General features: G+C 37.8%; 2 protein-coding genes and 1 non-coding gene across 5 annotated transcripts; 1 reads left to right on the forward strand and 2 right to left on the reverse strand.

Moving 5' to 3' along the window:
* The first annotated feature begins 4116 nt into the window (after positions 1-4116).
* Positions 4117-4188, forward strand: TRNAP-UGG. The gene has a single exon. It is a non-coding gene; the product is annotated as a tRNA-Pro (tRNA).
* A 917-nt stretch (positions 4189-5105) lies between these two features.
* On the reverse strand, positions 5106-13943 carry LOC109215875 (F-box/LRR-repeat protein At4g29420). Its single transcript, XM_019379994.1, has 2 exons — positions 13436-13943; positions 5106-6574 (listed from the first exon to the last, which is right to left on the reverse strand). Exons 1-2 carry the CDS (start codon positions 13890-13892, stop codon positions 5607-5609), a joined length of 1425 nt encoding a protein of 474 aa, XP_019235539.1. The 5' UTR covers positions 13893-13943; the 3' UTR covers positions 5106-5606.
* A 2835-nt stretch (positions 13944-16778) lies between these two features.
* LOC109215873 (probable caffeoyl-CoA O-methyltransferase At4g26220) lies at positions 16779-19644 on the reverse strand. 3 transcript variants are annotated; one of them, XM_019379992.1, is made up of 6 exons: positions 19455-19644; positions 18278-18345; positions 18109-18188; positions 17587-17731; positions 17368-17499; positions 16779-17214 (listed from the first exon to the last, which is right to left on the reverse strand). In XM_019379992.1, the coding sequence occupies exons 2-6, from the start codon at positions 18338-18340 to the stop codon at positions 16927-16929; spliced, it is 708 nt and encodes a 235-aa protein (XP_019235537.1). In that variant the 5' UTR covers positions 18341-18345; positions 19455-19644; the 3' UTR covers positions 16779-16926. The 3 variants fall into 3 exon arrangements, with proteins under 3 accessions (XP_019235537.1, XP_019235535.1, XP_019235536.1); XM_019379990.1 differs by having other exon boundaries at positions 18278-18348; XM_019379991.1 differs by having other exon boundaries at positions 18278-18351.
* Positions 19645-22795: the final 3151 nt, after the last annotated feature.

Consider the following 22795-nt stretch of genomic DNA (forward strand, 5'->3'; position numbering starts at 1 on the left):
CTAATAATTCGGTTTTTGGTTAACCGAACTAAAAAACTTAATAACCGAAAACCGAACCGAAAAACCAAAATTTTAAAATTTTAAACCGAAACCGACCGAACAAACCGAATAACCGAAACCGAAATAAAAAAAAATTCGGTTCGGTCGGTTTATTCGGTTCTGACCGAAATATGCCCACCCCTACCTGCAGGATCTAAGTGTTAGTCACCATATCAAATTGATATGTAAAGCTTCTAAAATTTTACATTACCTGCTCAATGAGGTCAGTCTGCTTCTTATGGGTTATTGCCAATTCAGCTCGGAGGTCCTTGATTCCTCTTCTTTCTGCACATAGAGGCGTTTGAGGGCGTCTCTCTCCTCCGCGAGCCTTTTGAGATCGGCCGCACACCGGTTCAGCTTGGCTTGGGATTCGGTAAACGATTCCCGATGAAGCATCACAGCCTATGGAGAAAGGAAAGACGTCAGATAGAAGGAAATAAAAGCAAACGTAATAGCGGGGGATGAATTTACCTGGTTCAGGAGTCGATGAGTCTCGTAAAAAATGATCGCCGCATCTAGGTCGGAAATGTCATCGACCCCCGTAAGGCAACCACATAATATGTCTTTCCCTTCGTGGGCCGTTCCCACGTCGGGGGTCTCCATAGACCGAGCCTCCCATAATTGCCCTTTAGAAAATGTGGGGCCAGGCGGAAAATCATCAATATTGATTGCCCCAAGCAAGTCACTTGGGGCACTCTCTCCCCTTTGAAGGGCCTCGGGATCGGACTCTTCCGGCACACTCGTCGGTTGTTCATCACGACAGGAGATATCTTCAGCCCCTGATGACTCGGGGACTTTGCTTGGACCACCTTCCGAGATCTCCTCGGTCCGAGGATGAGCTTCCTCGACCACCGGCTTAGTTGCTTTCAAAGCTTCGATGCTTCCCCTCTTTCGATCCACCAGCTCGCAACCAGCATCTTCCCCATCCTCTTCTTCATCTCGTAGTTTTTGGGCTACGACAGCAGATAGAGCAGCGGAGTCATTCATCGACTTGCGAGCCTTACTCTTCTTAGGCTTCGGGTATCACAAGGCGAGGCCCTTCTCCTCTTCTTGTCCTTAGCAGGTTTTGGGAGCCACCTCTTCCCCAGGCGAGGCCGCCCTCATTTCAGCAATATCCCCGAGGCCTGCATAAAAGGGAGTCAAGTATAAATAAAAAGAAACGTTTCAGAAAGGCATCGAAAGCGTACATGATAAGCTTACCATGATTCTTGGCCTAACATCTGCCCCTTGCCAAGTCATGCAGCAGTGCTCGGCATGGGAGAAAGTTGAGGCCAATTTTCGAACCCAGTTTTCGAGGTCGGGGACCGCGTGAGGCATCCAGGAAACCGCTGCATAACAGATGAAGACATTACATAAAGCAAAAATGGAGTATGAAGACTAATGGATAATACGTTACTTACGATCAGGGTTCACTTCTCGGGGAACGGCAATTTCTCCTATGGGATGAGGTCGCCGGTTCTTACCCGCACGAACCGGCTTATCCAACACCGGTCGTTGTCCTCATCGACGCTCATGAACAAGGCCTTCGTTGCTCGGCGTTGGAGCTTGATCAACCCTCGAAAAAGTCGAGGTTGATATAACCGCATGAGGTGGCTGAGAGTGAACTCCAACCCCTCGGCCTTGCTAAAAAAGAAGCGAAGCATGATCACTATACGCCAGAACGAGGGATGAACCTGGCTGAGGGTGACCTGGTACCTCTTGCAAAAGTTGACGACAACTGTCAAGAGGACCCATTGTGAAGGGGTAAGTGTAGACACTTAGAAACCCCTCCGCATGGGTGGTAATACTCTCTTCGGGAGCGGGGATTTGTACCACGACCTCGGCCAGTTACAGTCTCTCTTCACAGCCTCGAGATGGCCCGCCGTTATCGAGCAGATGTATCTCTACACGTGTTCATATCGGCCATGGACCGATGAAGGGTTCTCAACTTGGAAGTCGGATTTTAAGACACAAGGGCTGGGAACGTACTCGTGAGGGAGCGGTTCCACTGGCATTTTGTCACCTGTCGGCCGGGAAGAAGAGGAAGAAGCTTTCTCCTTTTGTCGGACGGTATTGGAGGTTTTCGCCATTAATTCAGGTAGAAGGAAGCGGAAAGAGGTGAAATTTTTTATTTTTGGTACTAACAAAGTTGACTCAACGGGTGGTGAAAGAGAAGAGATGGAGAGAGTAAGATACTTAGAAAACTTGGTGGAGGTGAAAGTAAAATTTTGATTCAACTAAAGAGCCTGTATTTATAGATTTATGGCGATGGTTCGGTGGTATTAGTGGCTGACCGTCCATTGGCAAGCATTAATGGTTTGGGGAACTGTACCGACGGGATGTTTCGGTCACCTCAATTGCTTACGTCATGTGGATGACATCATTATCGGGATCTCCAGAAAATCAAGGCTCAGGTCGTTTCTTATCATTTTATTCTAAGAAACGATGGGACTATCTGTACATGGTAGAAATCGGGGCTACCCGATTTCATTATTTGGTCGCAGTGAGGATGTAGCGTAAAGAAGCTAGGACGTCGAGCACAGAATCGAAGCCTTTTTTCGGACCGAGGTCGACGTCAATCACGGCTAGAAAGAGACAGACTCTGAGTGACACCGGTATAGCTTGATAACGGAAAAGGCGAGATATCCGCGATTGGTCGAGGATCGTGGCATGAATCTCGGAAAATCCACAACGGTTAATTAGATATTAATATGGTTTCCTACTATAATTAGAAGTGTACCTTATTTAGGACTCCTCTATTATATAAAAGGGGTCCCATCATTTGTAAGCTTCATCATTGTTCACTGATAAGAATATTACATTCATTACTTTCCTGCTATTTCACTTACTGTTCATCAGAGTTGCTTTATCATTTACTATTCATACTATCCCACCTCGAGACTATCCCAAGTCGAGGTCGAGACCTGGCTAGCATATTGATTTGATTTATTTTATTCTCTAATTTGTTCATTTATTTTCTTGCTTATCATTTGGTATTGGACGAAATCACATATCCTTAAAACCACAATATAAGTTTAATTGTTATCCGAATTTGAGGGTAAACAGTCTATTTAATACTCAATCTAGTCAGCAAAACTTGACAACAATTGCTGGTAGTGCAATGGAGAAGGAAGAGATTGGACTGCAGATTCGGAAAAATGAGAACGTACGAGAGTTTCTCGATGACTTTCTCTTTAGAATAACATGATAAGATGGAAGAAATTAGGAAATTTGGGGGAAAGACCAAGAAGCCCATGAAAGTCTTTATTTTAATGAGGTGGCAACGGTATTTTAGTAAAATCAAAAGTACGTACAAAAGTACCTTCATGTATGTAGTATGTTAGCAAGACTCTATATATATATATATATATATATATATATATATATATATATATATATATATATATATACGTAATCGTATGCGGCTTATGAGAAGCAATTGCAGTACTAAACTAAAGCAAATTAAAAGGGAATTAAGAATTATCATTGTTTCCGAAATACTCTTTGCCTTTGAAATAACAAATTCCAGCTCTGCCTTTCATTTTCTTGAATGCAGATTTGTAAAACTTAAGACCCTGTTAACTGCACCAGTCTAGCCAGTGTAGCCTTTTTCAGATCATGATTCATGAGGTATATATGTTGTGATCACCAACCTGAAACTATTTTCAATCCTTTATTCTTTTAGACAAGTGGAGAATGTTCAGAATTTATACACTTAATTAGAATATAATGTGGATGCCAGGAGCAGAATGAACGCATGTAACAAACACATGAAAAATTGAAAAGTGGTTAACTCATTCGGTGTCTCATTAAGCTAGCAATGCAACAGGCTTATCCTGCTCTTAGTATTACAAAAAACCGAAGAATTCTTACCATCAGTAGCTACCCATAAATTTCCGACCCCCACCCAAAAAAAGAAAGAAAAAGAAAATTACACTTCACCCACTAGATAAGAGTACGTATTTTAATTATGGGTTCAATGGGCAAGAGCGTAAAGAACTGGAAAGTTGAGTGTTCTTTTCAATTCCAACCTGGGCGTACATTTCTTATTTTGTCTGAATAAAATTAAAAATCGTACACGGATGGAGAACACAACCAGGGCGTTTGGTCTAGTGGTATGATTCTCGCTTTGGGTGCGAGAGGTCCCGAGTTCGATTCTCGGAACGCCCCACTTGCTGTATATGTTAGTTTTTTACCTCTTCTTTTTCTAACTAATTCTTTTCAAAATCTACTTTTCCTACTAAAGACTTTTGGAACTTTATTCTTTCATATGACATGACTCATGATATTAATGAGATTATAAAATCGTTAAGAAAAAAATGAAAACTTAATGTCAAATTAATTTAATATATAAAACAGCTTCTCTTCTTTTAAGAAAATAGTGTCACACAACAAACAGAGGAAGTAGCTAGTTTAATCTTCATAGAATCGCCTCTCTTTCGACCACTTAACAACTAATTTCGAAATAAGGTGTTCCTTCCGTGCCTCATTGACGTTCAACACTCGAATATGAAAGATATTCACGGAGTTGCTGGAGATATGGCATGAAAGTAGCAAGCATGTGTTTTCAGGTTTCACCACCTAAATGCTCCATAAAAGTAACACTCTTTTGATCGTCATAAATATAGAGTATAATAATCTTATAGGGCAATAGGAAAAGATCGTTATTAACCGTCATTGTTAAACTTAATTCATTTTCTGCACCATAAAAAAGTAGTACTCTATCTGTTTCAATTTAAATAAGATAGTTTGTCTCGACATGAAGTTTAAGAGAAAAGGAGACTTTTGAAACTTATAATCTTAAAAGCTTAAGGATTGACATTTGTGTGGTTATAAAAAACTTTTCATTAAGGGTAAAATGAGTAAATTAAAAAGTTTAAAGTTAAACTTTTTCAATTATAGAAATGTGACATTCTTTTTGGAAGGAACTAATAAGGAAAGTATGTTATCTAAATTGAAACGGAGAGAGTAGTACTTATTTGAATGGTACCAACTACCAAGATTCATCAACTAAAATGCTCTCTTATGTAAGAAACTTATTAGAACATCATAAACACTGGAGACGCATGCAATTCATTTCTTCCACTACTTAATTCTATATTTGTTAAATTTTACATCAATAAATAAATTTTAATGGCAAAAGATTCTTGTTGGGGTTACAAATTCACAGCATCAACGGTGACATTTTTAAGCACAAAACCGATCACAACTAAGGACATCAGTTGTGAATTCTATAGAATTTACATCACATTTGCTCAATCAAAAAATCTACACAAGACAAAATCTGTCGTAATACCAAGCAATTTAATCCAATCGCCTGAACTAATTCTCAAGGGCCTGCGGAATACTGTGGTGGGAAATAAACTTTTAATCATTCCAAAAGGGCAAAGAGGCAGCAAATGAAGCCAGCGAAAAACCAAGCAACCAGAAAGCTTACCCTGGCACTAACAGTACAGGCTAAATTTTGCATTTCTATAGCTTTCGTGTTGTCCGAAGGAAGCAATGTTCTTGTCGAGTAGAGTTGAACATCCAAACAGATAATCAATCTTCTTTCTAATTGCAAAGGAAGCTTCAGGCAGTCTGAATGTCTACACGCCATCAGAAATCCAAGCATCTTTTGTTCCTTCTTTCCATGTTCCCCATCTCAATCTTACCTTCGAACATTGGGCAGTGCACTTTGTTATGAAGTCGCTGGCATCATTAGAGCGAAGACCACGGGGAATAAACAATGCCATGTCACATAAGCTAGTGCAAATATTCACTATATGGGAAATGAATTTTAATGTCACATCAACATTAAGCATCATCAAATATGCAGTAATCTCTTTCAACCCCTTGGGATATGTCCTCACTTCTAATTCTAAATCACCAACAGAAAAGTTCCACTGAAACGCTGCCCAAACTTGAGGTGCTACAGTGATAGCTTTAACATTAGGAAATTCAACAAACAGCATTTCAAAGCAAAATGTTATCTGTCCTAATAGTTCTGTCCGATTTTTTGCACCCAACACTAAATTGTTAGCGGTTCTACCAAATTGAAATGAGCAAAGCAGGTTGCCAAGGTCGGGTGACTCAAGATGCAGGGTATCCAAGTTGTGAAACTCTTGCACTTTGAAGCTGCGTGCTCCCTGGAGAGTGAGGTGTAGATAAGACAGGAATGGGGTATCAATAACAAGCATCTTTGGCTTCACACAACGAAGATTGAGTTGGACAAGTTTGGGTGCAACTATAGTCACAGAACGTGGGCCATTTGGCTTCACACAAAGAAGATTGAGTTGGACAAGTTTGGGTGCAACTATAGTCACAGAACGTGGGCCATTTGATACTGTCCAATGACAATGTTTGAGGTGCTCGAGATGAATCTTAGGTTCTTTAAGTCCTTCGACCCCAATCAGATTCAGAACTTGCAAATATGGGAAGCACTGGTTCACCTTCTCTAGGTTTTCATCATCCAACGTAATAAATTCCAGAGTCAAAGTTGTAAGCTTGGGCATCAGAAGCAAACCATCCACTGACAGCCAAGAATTCTTAATCTCTAATTCAAGAAGATGATGGCCTGCATACACGAGAAAACACTTCAGTATTCCTGGCATTCACTCATATATGTCTACTTCTGATCAACAAAATATCACCAGATCGCTCAATGTAAATGACAAAGGCAAGAACGGTACTTCCAGAAACTGAGACAAAAAGAACAACACATCACTATCATGGGAGTAAACAATGAGTTCCCTTTAAGAAGGGTGGAACACCATATTATGGACATTCCCCATCGTTGGATGCAGAGGAATGCCATTTTTTATTCATTTAGTGGATATAAGGGCTAGGATTAGGCTATAACATGGAATGCACTGGATAGAAAAAATTTCAAAATTGTAATAAAGTTAAAATTCCCTTTTCTCTTCAAAGTTCCTTCATTCTTTTTCTTGGAAATTCATTCTCTTGCTTTCCTAGAGATTGAAGAAAAACCAAAGTGAAGACTGGTCCCTTTCTCCTGCCTATTATCAAACAGTGCCACATAAAATGGGATAGAGTAATATATTTAGAAACAATTTAACTTTAAACTTCTCATTTTACCCTTAATGAGATAATTTATAACCACAGAAAGATCAATGGCTTATTTTAGACGACAAGATTCAAAAATAGTCTTTTCTTTCTTAAGTTTCATACCTAATCAAACAATGCCACATAAATTAAAACACAGAATATTTTGTGGCCGGGGAGTTCAATTGTATACAGAGAACTCTTCGCTCTTCCAGAAACAACCATTCTAGACTAATATGTTAGCTGACAACAGGTTGCATCTATATTTACTCACACAGGAACAAACCAATTTTACTGGGAATTTCTTGGTCTTGGAAGAATTTAAGAATGCAACTAAATTAGAGTGAACATAAGTGCAGAGGCAACTGGAATATCATATTAAGAACTCCTTTATTCATTTTGCAGAATTAAAGTTATTTATAAACTCCCTCTATCTCAATTTATGTGACACTTTTGCTTTTCGAGATTCGAACTTCTTAATTTTTACCTAAGCTGCTCCGACACTCAGTTTAGGTGCCGCACCCGTGTCGGCACGACACTAGTATGGGTGTGGGTATGGGATCCGTACCGGATTTGGTCAAACACTTTTGGCTACTTTGACCACAACGGACGGAAAAATTCGATACAAGATACAATTTGATTCCCGAAATCAGAACCAAAACTAGGATAAATTTGAAGAAAATAACATACCTTATCTACGACATCAATCCTTACTTGTTTACAACTTGAGAATAAAAAAGAAATCCACATTTTACAAGCTATACGTAAGTATTCTACTAAATTTCTTACAAATTTAGAGATATTTTTTTTTTGAATTAATTTTAGCCGGAACCCCCACCTGTATCCATACTAGGATCCGTATCCCCGAATCTTAGAATTTACATATCGAAGGATCCAACCTCTAGATCTGCACCTGTGTCGGACACCCGCACCCGTGTCCGAGCAACTTAGATTTTGACTGTATACTTAGATATAGAATATTTAAGTTTTTCTAAATAAAATTTCATATTCGGGAACTATTGAGATGTTGTATTAATTATATGTAATCTTGGCTTAAATGTTAGTTTGAGTAGTCAGTTCATTGAGTTAGTGTTAGTTACATTAGCTAGTATTAGACATAGTAGAAGTCTCACGTGTGTCTCTCATGTGTGTTGTATATGTATTCATTTGACAGTTAATACATCTCAGTTAGTTCATTTCTCACATAAGAGATTCTCTCACTCTTCTCTCTCTTCGAGAACCTTCTAGGGTTCCACCATTGGAGCCCAAGCTCGAGTTCTGCTCATCCTTCACTTCTCCGTGTTTACATGGTATCAGAGCCCAGTAGTCACCTCACTATTGTCCTCGATTTCTCCCTCAATTGAGTTCTAAGCTGAAATCACGTCTCAAGTTTTGCCCCAATTTTCTCGATCTATCATTTTCTTCTCCTTTTCGTTTCATTTATCAACGAATTGACACTACTTGTCATGGCTATCCTTGATACAAACAACGAATCTGGAGTTGAATCGAGTAACTCAACTCCCGTCGCCGGCGTCGACTCCGGAATTAATTTGAGCTGCCCTGTCTACATGCACCTGTCGGGTAATCCTGGTGGATGCTAGTGACAGCTCCGTTCAACGGCATCGGATATAGATCCTAGAGGATAAGTATTCTTAGAGCTCTTTCAGTCAAAAATAAAATAGGTTTTATCACTGGAGAGTACAAACGCCCAGACCTAGATTCCCCACATTTTCGTCAGTGGGAGAGGTCTGATATATGGTAACCTCATGGATCCCGAATTCTCTGTGCAAAGACATTGCTGATAGTGTCGACTATGCTAGTAATGCTTTTGAGTTGTGGAGAGAGTTAGAAGATAGGTACGACCAAACCAACGGCACCAAATTGTATCAAATCCAAAAGGAGATGAACGATTTAACTCAATGAGTCCTTGATATTATTGGATACTACACAAAAATGAAAAAACTTTGGGAGAAATTGAACATGATAGCCAAGTCGCAGTGTAGTTGCCAATGCACCTGTGGGGCTAAGGAGAATATGCACAAAGCTGAGCAAGAAAAAAGACTTATCCAATTTCTCATGGGATTGAACGAGGTTTACACCACGGTACGCGGCAGTATACTCATGATGAATCCCTTACCTTCTATGGCACAGGCTTTTTCTTTGCTCATTCAGGAGGAAAAGCAAGGGGAAGTGAAACCACACAATCAGCTCGTGATGAAGTTTGTTTCTTTGAATGCTAATGTCCCTGCACACAATAGTTTAAACAGGGCACCTATGCACAACAACTTCAGAACCAATTACTCTCCAAATATCTTTTCCTCCACTAACAGACCTCGTCCTTTTTATGATCACTGCAAGCGTGTTGTACCAAAGACAAATGCTTCAAACTCCACGGTTATCCAGAGGACTTCAATCACAATCCTAAGTACAATAAAGGTAAAAGAACTGCGGCTAATGTACACAGTACTCCAATTGATGCATTCCTTGTGAAAGGTGAAGAAATACAACCCCAAGCAACTGCTCTAATGTAAGTCTCACTAGAGAACAATATGGGCAACTGGTGAGTTTACTCCAGCACTTTCGGGCTGGCTCTGCCGGAGATAACTCAGATAACAACATCACTGGTGGAGTTGCGAATTTTGCAGGTATTCTTGCTTGTTCTGTATCTATTCTCTCTGTTGATTTTGGATTACTGTCATGTAAATGCTTTAAGTCGAGGGCTGACATTTGGATTCTGGATTCCGGGGCTTCTAATCATATGACCTTCAACAAATCCTTGCTCACTCACATTAAAACCTTAGTGTATCATATGTTAATTACTTTACCAAACAGCTATAGAGTCAAAGTCACAGAAATTGGAACAGTTACACTTGCACCAAACATTACTCTGCATAGAGTTCTTTATGTTCCATCCTTCAAATACAATCTTATTTCAATACATTCTTTAGCTTCTCAATTTAAAGGTTTGGTTACCTTTTCTGACTTTCTATGTCTACTGCAGGCCCCTTCAATGAAGAGGCCTCTGGAGATTGGTAAGGTCAAGGATGGCTTATACCTCCTATGTTCAAGCTGTTTGAAGAATTCCTGCTCCACTTCACCTGCCTCCTTACCTTTTTCAGATTCTGCTTTGTCTAAAACCTCTGATGTAAATAGCTTGCACTGTCAACATTCTGATTCTAAAACCTCTGATGTAAATAGCTTGCACTATCAACATTCTGATTCACTAGTAAATGTTTCCACTTGCAATTCACAATCACTTGTAAATAACTCCATTGGTAATAAAACTCAGTGCTTTCCATCACATTCTCTCTTGTCTGATATGAATCAAGCTAACTTATTGTGGCATTACAGATTGGGACATATACCTTTTGTAAAGATGAGGGAAATATCCTCTATTCACTCTCCAATTCTCAACCAAACAACCTTTCCTCTACTCTATCTGTCCCAAGGCTAGGCCACCTAGACTTGCATTTCCCCACAGAACCAGCACCACCACCTCTGTCTTTGAACTACTTCATGTAAACCTCTGGGGACCTTACCATGTTGCCACCCATGACAACTATAAATATTTTCTCACCTTAGTGGATGACCATAGTAGGGCCACCTGGACCCACCTCTTAAGCAATAAAAGAAATACATTGCAAGCCATCAAATGGTTCATATTTTGGTTGAAACTCACTTCAAAACAAATGTAAAGTACCTCAGATCAGACAATAGTTCAGAATTTGTAAATATAGAAGCCTCATCCTTTTTTCAGTCAAAGGGATTATTCATCAAAGAACATGCCCCTACACTCCTCAACAAAATGGGGTAGTAGAAGAAAACATAGATACCTTTTGGAAACTGCTAGGGCACTCCTTTTTCAGTCCAAGCTACTCTTGTAGTATTGGGGTGAGTGTGTATTGGTTGCAACTCATATTATAAACAAACTCTCCACTACTTATGAGCAGATCTTCCCCTTTGCTATCTTACCTGATTCCTCCTCTCATTTTCCCTCAGTGCTTGAGTCTGTTCCTTTTACAGTGGATGTGCCACTTACTAAGGCACATTCTAATCCTCATGCACCTGAACCATCAACAGGTACTCATGATATCTCCACTATAGTCTCGCCTGTAGACAGTTCAGTAGTACACTCTCCCAGTCACTCTTCACAATTGCAGTCCCATGTTATTCCTTCACCACCTCCAACTCAGACCAATCAGGTACCTAGAAGGTCCACTAGAGAGCATCACTTACCTGTGCATTTGAAAGATTATGTTTGTTCCATGCCTAACTTACACCCTGATACACATTCTACATCTGAACATCATCATGTCTCCTTCAACTCTTTAGTTCCGAATAGTCAGCACCTTGCGCAAAGTATTTGTCATGATAGTGAGCCAAACTCCTATGAGGAAGCAGCTTTGGACCCTGCCTAGCAAGCAGCCATGACACTAGAGTTTGAAGCACTCCATGCCAATCACACTTGGGACTTAGTTCCTTTGCCTACAGGGAAGAAGCCAATAGGCTGTCGATGGGTGTATAAAATCAAACACAAAGCTGATGGTAGTATTGAGAGATTAAAGGCCAGGTTGGTGGTAAAAGGGTATACCCAGTATGCTGGTGTTGATTATACTAAGACTTTTTCACCAATTGTGAAAATTACCACTATGAGGGCACTTAAAGCATCTGCAGCAACTTGATGTAAATAATGCCTTCCTTCATGGGGATCTCCATGAGGAAGTGTACATGGATTTGTCTCCTGGCTTATTGGTTGATGCACCTGAACTGGTGTGCAAGCTGAATAAATCATTATATGGCTTGAAACAGGCCAATCGACAGTGGTATGCTAAACTAGCTGAGGCTCTATGCTCCAAAGGATATGTTCACTCCCTTAATGACTATTCCCTGTTTTACAAGAATACTGACTCTTCCATCATCTATGTTGCTGTTTATGTAGATAATGTAATCATTACTGGGAACAATTCAAAGGAGATCACATTGTTGAAAAACTTTCCGCATGCTCAATTTAGAATCAAGGACTTGGGAAGACTGCACTATTTCCTAGGTTTGGAGGTTCTCTACAGGGAGGATGGTGCCATAATCTCTCAAAGGAAGTTTGCACTTGATCTACCAAAGGAGTACGAGTGCCTCCATTGTAGTGCTTTCAGTTCACCATTGGATCATACTGTCAAACTCAAAGCCAAGTAAGGTGTGCCCCTAACAGATCCCTCTCTCTACAGGACCCTGATAGGCAAACTGAACTTCCTCACAAATACAAGACTGGATATTGCATACAGTGTGCAACACCTTAGTCAATTCATGCAAGATGCCGGGGAACCTCACTTGAAGGTTGCTTATCATTTGCTTAGATATTAGAAGACTTATCCTACCCTTGGTATCTTCATGTCTGCCAATTCTAATTGTATTTTTAGAGGGTATTGTGACTCTGACTGGACAGCTTGTCCAAACTCTAGAAAGTCTATTAGTGGATATTTGGTAATTCTTGGTGATAGTTCAATCAGCTGGAAGTCCAAGAAACAAGCCACCATATCCCTATCCTCTGCTGAAGCAAAGTATAGAGCCCTGAGAAACGTAGTCGGTGAACTTGCTTGATTGTGCAGATTATTTGATGAGCTGACACTTCCTTTTCCTAAGCATGTCCCAGTGTTTTGTGACAGCCAATCTGCCCTACACATAGCTAGAAATCTTGTTTTTTCACGGACGAACCAAACACATTGAAGTCGATTGTCACTTTGTAAGAGACAAACTGCAGGAAGGCCGGTGTCTCTTCATCATGTTGGGACTGATTGCCAGTTAGTTGATGTCTTAACCAGGGCCCTTATTGGAGTCAAGCATGCAGCAGTTATGAGCAAGTTGGCAGTGACAACCTCACTTCCAACTTGAGGGGGTATTGAAATATTGTATTAATTATATGTAAGCTTGGCTTAGCTGTTAGTTTGAGTAGTCAGTTCATTGAGTTAGTGTTAGTTACATTAGTTGAGTTAGTATTAGACATAGTAGAAGTCTCACGTGTCTCTCTCACGTGTGTTGTATATATGTATTCATTTGAAGTTAATACATCTCAGTTAGTTCATTTCTCACAAAATCAAAATCTTTCACTCTTCTCTCTCATCGAGAACCTTTTAGGGTTCCACCATTGGAGCCCAAGCTCGAGCTCTGCTCATCCTTCACTTCTCCGTGTTTACAGGAACTATATAAAGGGTACTACTATAAGTCAAAATAATTAATAGTTCAAAATATTTAAAGGCATATGAAAAAATTGCCTCTCGAAATCCCATCACCTGTCACATAAATGGGAACGGAGAGAGTATTATATATGTAAATGGTTATGTGTTCTTATGCAGATAAGTTTGTTGAGAGAGGAACTCACAATGGGAAGAGATAAGAGCAAGGATATTTGATGGTCGCCAACGAGATTGAACCCAAAAGTCCGATATGGAAAGAGCTCTCAACTTTTCGTTAACCTTAGGCAACCAGTGGGCAACAAAATTAACATCCGTCAAGTACAAATCATTCACATATCCTAACGGTGTCTTATCCAATGTTTCGAAAGGTTTCTCGACCCCAATGGAAATGGCCTCCACAATGCTCAATTCAGAAATCAGTTTATTGAAGATTCGCTTGAAGGGTGTAATGGAATCCCGTATGTCAGGAGATCGGGACTTGGTGTAACGATCGAAGGAGCAATTGAGATTGATGGATCGGACATCGCGAGAGAGTGTGTTGAGGGTTTTCGAGGCGACTCGGCAACGAGCTAGGTCTATTGAGTCAGCTAGTCGGCTGAGGATTTCAAGGATTAGCGGTGGAGGTAGGTTATCCATATCCATGGCAGAGGAGTGGTAATTACAACAAATGTCGCTGCTATGTCTATTATTCAGCCTCTCCGTGGCCAAAACCAAAAAAACGCTTAATTTTGATGTTAAAATAGTTTTTTAATTTTAAGGAGTTTGTGTTCGATAAATAGATTGGTTTTACCAATCTTTACAAAATAGTGCATTTGTAACTAAACTACAAACAGAGAAGGTATCAAAATTTCACTTGCATTGGCATAGAGTAAGAGTAAGGTCTGCATACACAGTATCATCTTAATTCACTTATTAAATACACTAGATATGATATTGTTGTTGTAATTAGAGTATGTTTAGTTGCTTGAATTGGAGAATTAATCTCCTAATTGAATTCAGCATAACTAAATACTACCTTGTTTGGTTGCTCAAATGAGAAGAATTAATCTCCTCATTACGATATTTTTTTTGGTAACATTATGAATTACCATTAATCAATCAAAATAGTTACAAACTAACGAGCACCTCCTCACAAGAACCTGCGAGAATGGCCTCAACATATCTGAACTACACAGCTATTGCCTGCAAAAAGCCTCTACATTTTCTTGCTTTCCTGGAGTTCCTACTTACTTCTAGCTTATCTATTACTTCTTTTTTAATCTGTACTACTATAGCTTCAACATTTACATTTGTTCCTCTAAAAAAATTTCAATTCCTAACTTTCCAAGTGTGGTAGATGACCGCTTCCAGCATAGCTGCAACTACCTCTTTTTTTAATTGCTTCCATTTCTCCTTCTTTATACTCCTTAAAATCAGGGCTACATCACTCCAGCCAGTTGAATACCAGCCCGTTGCATTATTGTTGATCTCACTTCCTTAGACCAACTGCATTCCATAAACAAGTGTTGGGCAGTCTCATTAACCTGATCATTGCACATGCAATTGGTGTCATTGACTGGGATGTGCAACTGTTGTAGTCTCTCCCTTGTTAGCAACCTGTTTTGATAGACCAGCCATGTGATAAATTTGTGTTTAGGCTGAGCAGTTGCATTCCAAATAAGGTCAGAAGTATCTAGTTTCCAATGACGGCTAGGTAACTCTTTGTAATTGAGTATTGTCCAGAGTGGCTATATGTACTGATCTTGCTAGAACCAGTTTTGCATTTCCTGCTTCAAGTGATTTAACTTTCTCCAATACCAGCTGCTGTCCTGAGGAGCTGTGTGATTCCAAAAGTTAGAATCTACTTTTATATATAATCCATGCACCCATTTGCCCATAAGCTGTCCTTTTTCACAATAAGCTGCCAAATCAACTTCCCAACTAGGACCTTATTCCACTCCTTACATTTTTTGATGTTCAAACCTCCACAGCTTTTTGGTAAGCAGACTTTATCCCAAGCTACTAGTGATATTTTTCTCTTCTCCTATGTACCTCCCCATAGGAAATCTTTGCAAATTCTGTCCACTTCTTTTACTACACTCTGTGGGAGAATGAAAACTGATCCCCAGAAGCTGTGAATAGAAAATATGACAGAGTTGATCACTTGAAGTCTGCCAGCATATGAAAGCTTCTTAGAGTAGCCAAATTTGACTCTGCTAGTAATCTTATCAATCAACTGATGGCATTCTAATTTACTCCACTTTTTAGGTGATAAAGGAAGTCCAAGGTATCTAACAGGAAATGATCCTTCACTCAAGCATGTAACATTCAATAGCTCTTGTTTTTCCTCCTCAGTTATGCCTGCTATGAACAAACTGGATTTGTCCATGTTAGCAACTAGTCCTGAGACCTGCTAAAGTGTGTTAAAGCCTCAACCACTCTTTTCACAGACCCACTACCCTTGCAGAATACCATAAATCATCAACAAATATCAAGTGTGTGAGTTTCAACTTCTTACACTTTCGATGCATTTTAAAGTCAGGCTGACTTCCCATTCTTTTAAACACCCTTGACAAGTACTCCATTATAAGAACAAATAATAGTGGTGACATAATCTTAGACCCCTTCTACCTTCAAAGTAGCCATGGCTCTCCCATTCACATTTACAGAGAACTTAGTGGTTGACACACAGTTCATTATCAACATGATGAATTGTGTTGGGAAGCCTAGTCCACGAAGTACCTCTGTCAGGAAATCCAAGCTGACCATGTCATTTGCTTTCCTCAAATCAATTTTCATCAAGGTGTAGTTTTCCTATTGTAGTGCCTTAGTAAATCATGACAAATTAGGACATTATATAGTTTTCCTCATTATGAATTGGTCTCCTCTAAATTAAGTAACTTATAGTACATTATTTGGTTGCAATTTTGCATCTTCTTATTAATAATACTTGCATAAGTTAGGTATGAATTCATGTTTTATTATATATATATCATTAATCACCGTATAATAATTCTTATATTATTAAATATAAATCACCATATAACAATCCCTGTGTAATTAATCACCACATAAACATTTCTTATGCTATTAATTACAACATAAACATTCTTGTGTTAATAATCTTTGCATAACTTATCTTCAAACCATGTGTTATTAATCACCACATAAACATTTCTTATGCTATTAATTACAACATAAACATTCTTGTGTTAATAATCTTTGCATAACTTATCTTCAAACCAAACGACGCCTTAGTTTATTTAAACAGAGAGATGATTTTAAATATTTATCACGAAAACTTTGGTTAAGGTTTTTATTAATTTTAATTAAAAATTAAAAATTAAGATTAACTAAGTATATATTAAAGTTTGTAATCAATGTAAATATCATTAAACCAAAGCAACAATATTGGATATCAGGTATAATTACTTACTTTTTAGAAGCAAAGGTATTATTTTACATCTCACACATTTTACCTCATTTTCTTCCTCAATCCATTTCCTTCCACAAAACATTATAAAGAATAACAAAGGTGGATGCATGAGGTCATATAACAAGAGTTTTTATTTATATCAAACTATAGGGACACAATGCATTCACATAGGCACAGCCAGATCTGTCAATTTATTCACAAGAAACCAAAGGATTGAAAGTACTTTCTACGTACTATACGATATTTGAGTAAGATATACGATCACAAGCGCCTGCAGATAGTAATTCCATCCCCTAAAGGTACTTGAGAAAGTCGAATGCGGGTATCAGCAGCCAAGAACTTGTTAAACTCAATGGTGTGATGTCTGACTGCCTTCAATGATTCTGAAACAGACTCCTCTGGCATTGCAACAGTTCCAGACCACAATGTGTTATCATATACTATTATACCTCCAACTTTCACAAGCTGCAGCAGTCTCTCGTGATACTTTTTATAATTAACTTTGTCCGCGTCAATGAATGCAAAGTCAAAACTTTCTTTGTTGTCATTCTGCAATTGATTCCATAAAACAAATTATAAGACACATGATTCTAACTGTCTTTTATTTCTTCATTATTCTGTTAAATTCACCCAAAGGGTTGGTGTGGAGTAAAGAACTGAGAGCAAGATATAACAGTAAGATACAGAGTTATTGTTTCTCACATCTTCCAACAGTTTGTCAAGGACTGGTAAAGCTGGAGATTGGATGAAATTGATTTTGTGTTCAACTCCAGCCTTTTTTATTACTGGCAATCCCATCTCATATGCATCCCGATCAAGGTCTATGGCCGTGATCTGCACCAACACATTTGTTTAGATGTTATTACATTCACTAGAGAAGACATTTTAGGGCGAAAACAAAGATTTACAGCTGATACTGGCCTTGCCATCATCAGGAATTGTAAGAGCTGTAAGTAGCAAGGAATATCCTGTGAACACTCCAATTTCAATTGTCTTTTTGGCATTTATTAGTTCCAATAGCATGGCTATCATTTGGCCAGCATCTGGTGCAGTCGCCATCAGACATCTGAGGTTGTAATAAATGCAAAATGGTACACTTTAGAAACCAGCTATATTACATAAACAAACAGATGCTTATGCCTTTCATGATTCAGATGTAACATCATGTTAAGAATGACATTGAAAATGGCCCCATAACAACAACAACAAAAAACCCAGTGAAATCCCACAAGTGCGGTCTGGGGAGGGTAGTGTGTACGCAAACCTTACCCCTACCTAACGAGGGTAGAGAGGCTACATTGAAAATGACCCCATATGTGACAATAATATGTGGGAATGTCCCTTCCTTCTTTAAAGAATTAGATGATCAAAAGAAGTTTGGCGATTTTTAAATATGATTAATCATCTCAAGTATGGGATAGGATGACGAGAGCATTAAAATACCGTGGATGATTGGCAGTAATATCTCTAATCTCTTTGAGAGGCTCTGGTTCACGTGGATACACATTAGTCTCCAGAATATACTTGCGCCATAAGAAAACAATAGATGATCAGTAATTTCAATAAAAGAAAGAAAAAGTGGGACAGCAAAATGCATATAAGAAAAGAGTACCTCATACAATTCTTGACTCTGCAACAGTCCCTTAGTAGACATCAACTTCGTCTTGTCTTCCATTTCTTCTACTTCTTGACAAAAAGAACACAAAGGGAAACAACAATAAAAAACTAGCAAAGCTCAGGTGAAAACTTAGGGCACTAAATGAACCTTAAGGTATTAACATTTAAAAGATGAACTTCGAGGTGAGTTTCTTGAGCATCTAAAGACTTATTGTGACAACATGATCTAAATTCAGGCATAAATGCCTGTTTAGCTACCATACTATTTTTTTTAACGTTATAAAAGCTTTCAAGAACAAAGGGTCCCGGGGAGGATTTTACTACATGATCCACATTGAATTCAACTTAGTTCATGTCTTACTGAGACTTGCAAGAGATAGGATATGGATTCAGCTCACTGAAGTAGGTAAGTAACCCTAATTTACACTACCACTCATTCATTTATTTAATTTGTAAATAACAGTGATGTCTCGCTTTCTGTTGGTAGTAGGTTTCTATGACTAACCGTTGTTTTCTTTCATTGTTGATCACCTTACTGTCTTGTTGTTTTTATTCTGCTTTTATATGGCTTTTTGGTACTGTCCCTTCTTGTCTATATTTTCATTAATGTGGTGCTTACAGCTTATGCTTTCCTGCGCCGAGGGTCTATTGGAAATAACATGTCTATCCATCCTCACAAGGTAGGGGTAAGACCTCACAGTGTAGGATAATATTGGGTATGTTGTTGTTGTTGTTGGTAAATAACGGTGATATCTTATTTCTTCTTCTTTTTTCCCACAAAATCCTACAATTTTTCATACATTTAACCGCCGGAATGCTTTGCTGTTTAAATATCCCTTTTTACTAACAATTTGATCTTTTCTTTTCCCCTTTTTTTCTTCTATTCGTTTAACATAGAAACGCTGCATAAACAATCTATAAAGAGAGATTACAAAAGTGTTACCTCCTACAAGTGGTTAAATTGACGTGATGGTTCAGTGCATATAACTTTAATCTTTAACTTTGTACTCACATTAAAGCACACACACACAAAGTGCGTATCACACGCACTGGATCTTTGTGTTATGAGTAGAAAATAGAGAAAGTCAGCAGACACGATTATAGTTCTAATAACATTACAAAGCATCTGATTCCCAAAATTCCAGAGAAAAAGGAAGAGAAAGAGAGAGTACCCGCTCGGTTTGATTAAATCTTAGATTTCTCCGCTCAAATGAAGTGCAGATCAAAATAAGTTCCTGACGGTCTTCACATTTCTTTTGATTTCTCTTCAACTTTTGGGATTCTCCATCTTTTCCGAAACCTTTTTTTTCCTCTTTGACAAAAAATGCCGTCACTTCATATTTAATTTTTTCCCCTTTTAGATTGATAGCACTAATTTTTTTTTAAATTTATGATTTATGATATCATGTTTACCTACTTTGTTTAATTTTTTATGATCTATTAAACCTTAGGGTGTGTTTGGTACTAAAGAAAATATTTTTCAAAAAAATATTTTTTAATTTTTTCATATTTGGTTGGCGTAAATATTTTGGAAAATATTTTCCTTATAAATTCAATTTCCTCCAATTGGATCAAGAGAAAGGAAAGCATTTTCCTAAACTTTTTTCAACCTGCCCCACCCTATTCCCCATTAACACCAACCCACCCCACACCCCCACCTACCCATCCTCACCCTATCCTTACCCATACCCCTACCCCTACCCTCACCCCCTACCCCTACACTCACCCCTACTCACCCCCACCCCAACCCCCTGCCCGATTCTACCCCAACCCTCCGACCTCGACCCCCACCCCACTCTAAATAGACATATTATTAATAGTATTTTCTTTTCATGTTATATAAGGTATTTTTTTTTCCGTTTCAACAAATGGGTATTTTCTTTTCAAGATATAAAAAAGTACTTTCTTTTCGTGTTGTATAAAAAATATTTTCTTTCATTTCAACAAACTGATGTAGTAAAAAGTATTTCCTTTCATTTCAACAAAATGAATATTTTCTTTTCATAATATAGAAAAAGTATTTTCTTTCATTTTAACAAAATGAGCACTTTACTTTTATATTGTAGAGAGAGTACTTTCTTTTTCAACAAATAAAGGGTATTTTCTTTTTAGTTATGGAGCACAAATTTTAACGTTGTTTTTGCGTAAAAAAGTAAAGCAACACATTAGTTCCTTTGGGTTTTTGTGTGAAGTTTTAGAAAAATAATTAAATTCTTGAGGAAAATAGAATCCTAAAAATATTGACTATTTGAGGGGGAGGGGAGAGCACATGAAATATGGGGACTTGGGGGAAGGGTATGAAGAGAATAGCATAAAAAATTATTTTTCTAAAAAATATTTTCTATTATCTAACCGAACACTAAAAAATAATTTTCGAAAAATTTTTTTCACTCACCAACCAAACAAGAAAAAATAATTGACAAAACTACTTATTTTTCATGGAACCATTTTCTAGGAAAATATTTTCCTCCGTACCAAACACACCCTTAATGTAGAGAATTATGATGTGATAAAGCTGTCATTTTCTAATATTATGCTTTGTTTATTAAGTATTGAAATGCTCTTCAAAAATTCATTTAGATCCAATTTATTCTTTTAAAATTAAGATGCTTGTATGTGAGTATAAATCTAAAGAATTCAGACATCTAAATCTGAATAGTTATATATAATTATTGAGATATATAATATTAAGATTTGGATACTAAATAATTAAGGTATTTTTTTCTTAATATCTGAATTTATACAATTTATCCTTACTGAAAATAAATAGATTTGAAAGTAAAAACTTGTATAATACCTTAAGTTTAACAAACTTTTAACTTGTATTGGTAGTTTTATGTTTTAGGATCAAAAGTCATCACTTTCTATATAACTAGTATTAGCACCCGCGCGGATGCGCTGACACTAATCATGTCAAATATTTGAGTTATTTGAATTATATGCAAATAATCTTAAATTTTAAACCTTCTCAATAAATATAGATAATCATTGTATATTAATTAAGAAACACTACATGAAAAGAATTAACCATTTCTTAAATCTCCTAGTTATAATTCTATTTTCTTTTTTGGTACCATTCTCGCCGGTGTCATTGGATCCTAAAAATAGTCAGGAAGCAAAATAATAACTCATATTTATGGCAAAACAATCAAAGGTTGAGACTATGAAGGACTCTTTGGATACGACTTGACTCTTTTATATCTATTTGAACTCTTATTTGGTGTGTTGATATCTTTCAAAATTATTTCTATTTTAAAATTTCAGTTTCTAAAATTTTATTTTTCAATAAAAATTATTTCTATAAAAATGTAAGTGAAAATATTATCTTTAATTCAAAGCTCATTTTAATCGGCTATCTAAAAATTTAAATAATTCTTTAGCCAGTGAATTCCCCCCCCCCCCAGTATGAATCAATTTTCATATCGGAAAAGGTCCTGAAATATCCCTCTACTATTAGAAATTGTTTAAAATTATCCTCCGCTATACTATTGGATCAGAAAAATCCTTACCGTCTTACTATTCGAACACATATACACCTTCGTTGACGGACTGTACACATGGCACGTATCAAAGGCTCTTGGTATATGTGGTCTAAAATTAAACTCGACCCACCCCATTACCCATGACCCAGAACCCAGAACCTAACCCTCTTCTTCTTCCACCTTATCCCCTTGCATTCCTTTCTTCTTCCACGACCACCTACCCTTACACTCGCCGTCACTGCCAAATAAGGTGTGAAGTATAGTGGAGATCTAAGACACCCATATGGTGCTACTCAGTTGGATCTTGAAATGCCGAAGAAGAGGTTGCTGCTATTCTGAGGTAATTTCATTGTTATTTTCACAAATAGAAAGTCCAAACTTTAAGGAACATGCTTACATCTTATGGGAATTTCTGAATTAAGTTGCAATCTTTCATTACGACCTAGACTGCGTTTAGAAAAAACCGTTGCTAATTTTGAAGATCAATGACCAAATGTCACTGCTGTGTTAAATTTTTTGCTTGTGTTGACCAGAAATTGGCAACATTTAACATCATCTTCAAAGTGGTGATGAAAATGATTTTTGGTGATATCTATAAGAGTGAGTTGCAAAGGAGTTTATTAATAATGGTAAAATAGAGAGGAAAGAATTGTGTTCAAGGTAATTTCCAAATGGAGGTGCTATAATTACCTAGGAACAGAACCAATTGGCTAATGTTCTACACTTCCAGCTAGATCTTTGACCTCTTGTGTATATTTCTCCAGATCTATGTATAAATATGTGTGTAGGTATAGAGAAACGAAAATAGAAAGTGTGGGTGACAAATATGAAGATTCTCCATCGTTTTCGGTGAGTTCGCCGGTGGAAATTTCGGCCATTGTTATAACAGTGAGAAGGAAAAGAGGAGAGATAGATTAGAGAAGAAATGGGGGTGGACTTTGGGTCGGGAAATGGTTTTCTGAAGTGAATCGGGTTAAAAGAAATAAGATGCGTCGATTTAATATGTGCCCAGATGTAAAAAGGGAGTCCGA

The sequence above is a fragment of the Nicotiana attenuata genome, unplaced genomic scaffold (assembly GCF_001879085.1).
Source record: "Nicotiana attenuata strain UT unplaced genomic scaffold, NIATTr2, whole genome shotgun sequence".
Lineage (NCBI taxonomy): Eukaryota > Viridiplantae > Streptophyta > Magnoliopsida > Solanales > Solanaceae > Nicotiana > Nicotiana attenuata.

Bases quoted from the DNA above. Each gene is read 5' to 3' on its own strand.
- LOC109215875 (XM_019379994.1), bottom strand. From the start codon at position 13,892: ATGGATATGGATAACCTACCTCCACCGCTAATCCTTGAAATCCTCAGC. The intron at 6,575-13,435 runs GTGAGTTCCTCT...TCGTGTATGCAG, and splicing joins TGCTCTTATCTCTTCCCATT to GCCATCATCTTCTTGAATTA.
- LOC109215873 (XM_019379992.1), bottom strand. From the start codon at position 18,340: ATGGAAGACAAGACGAAGTTGATGTCTACTAAGGGACTGTTGCAGAGT. The intron at 18,189-18,277 runs GTACTCTTTTCT...TTATGGCGCAAG, and splicing joins AGAGTCAAGAATTGTATGAG to TATATTCTGGAGACTAATGT. The intron at 17,732-18,108 runs GTATTTTAATGC...TTACAACCTCAG, and splicing joins ATTACTGCCAATCATCCACG to ATGTCTGATGGCGACTGCAC.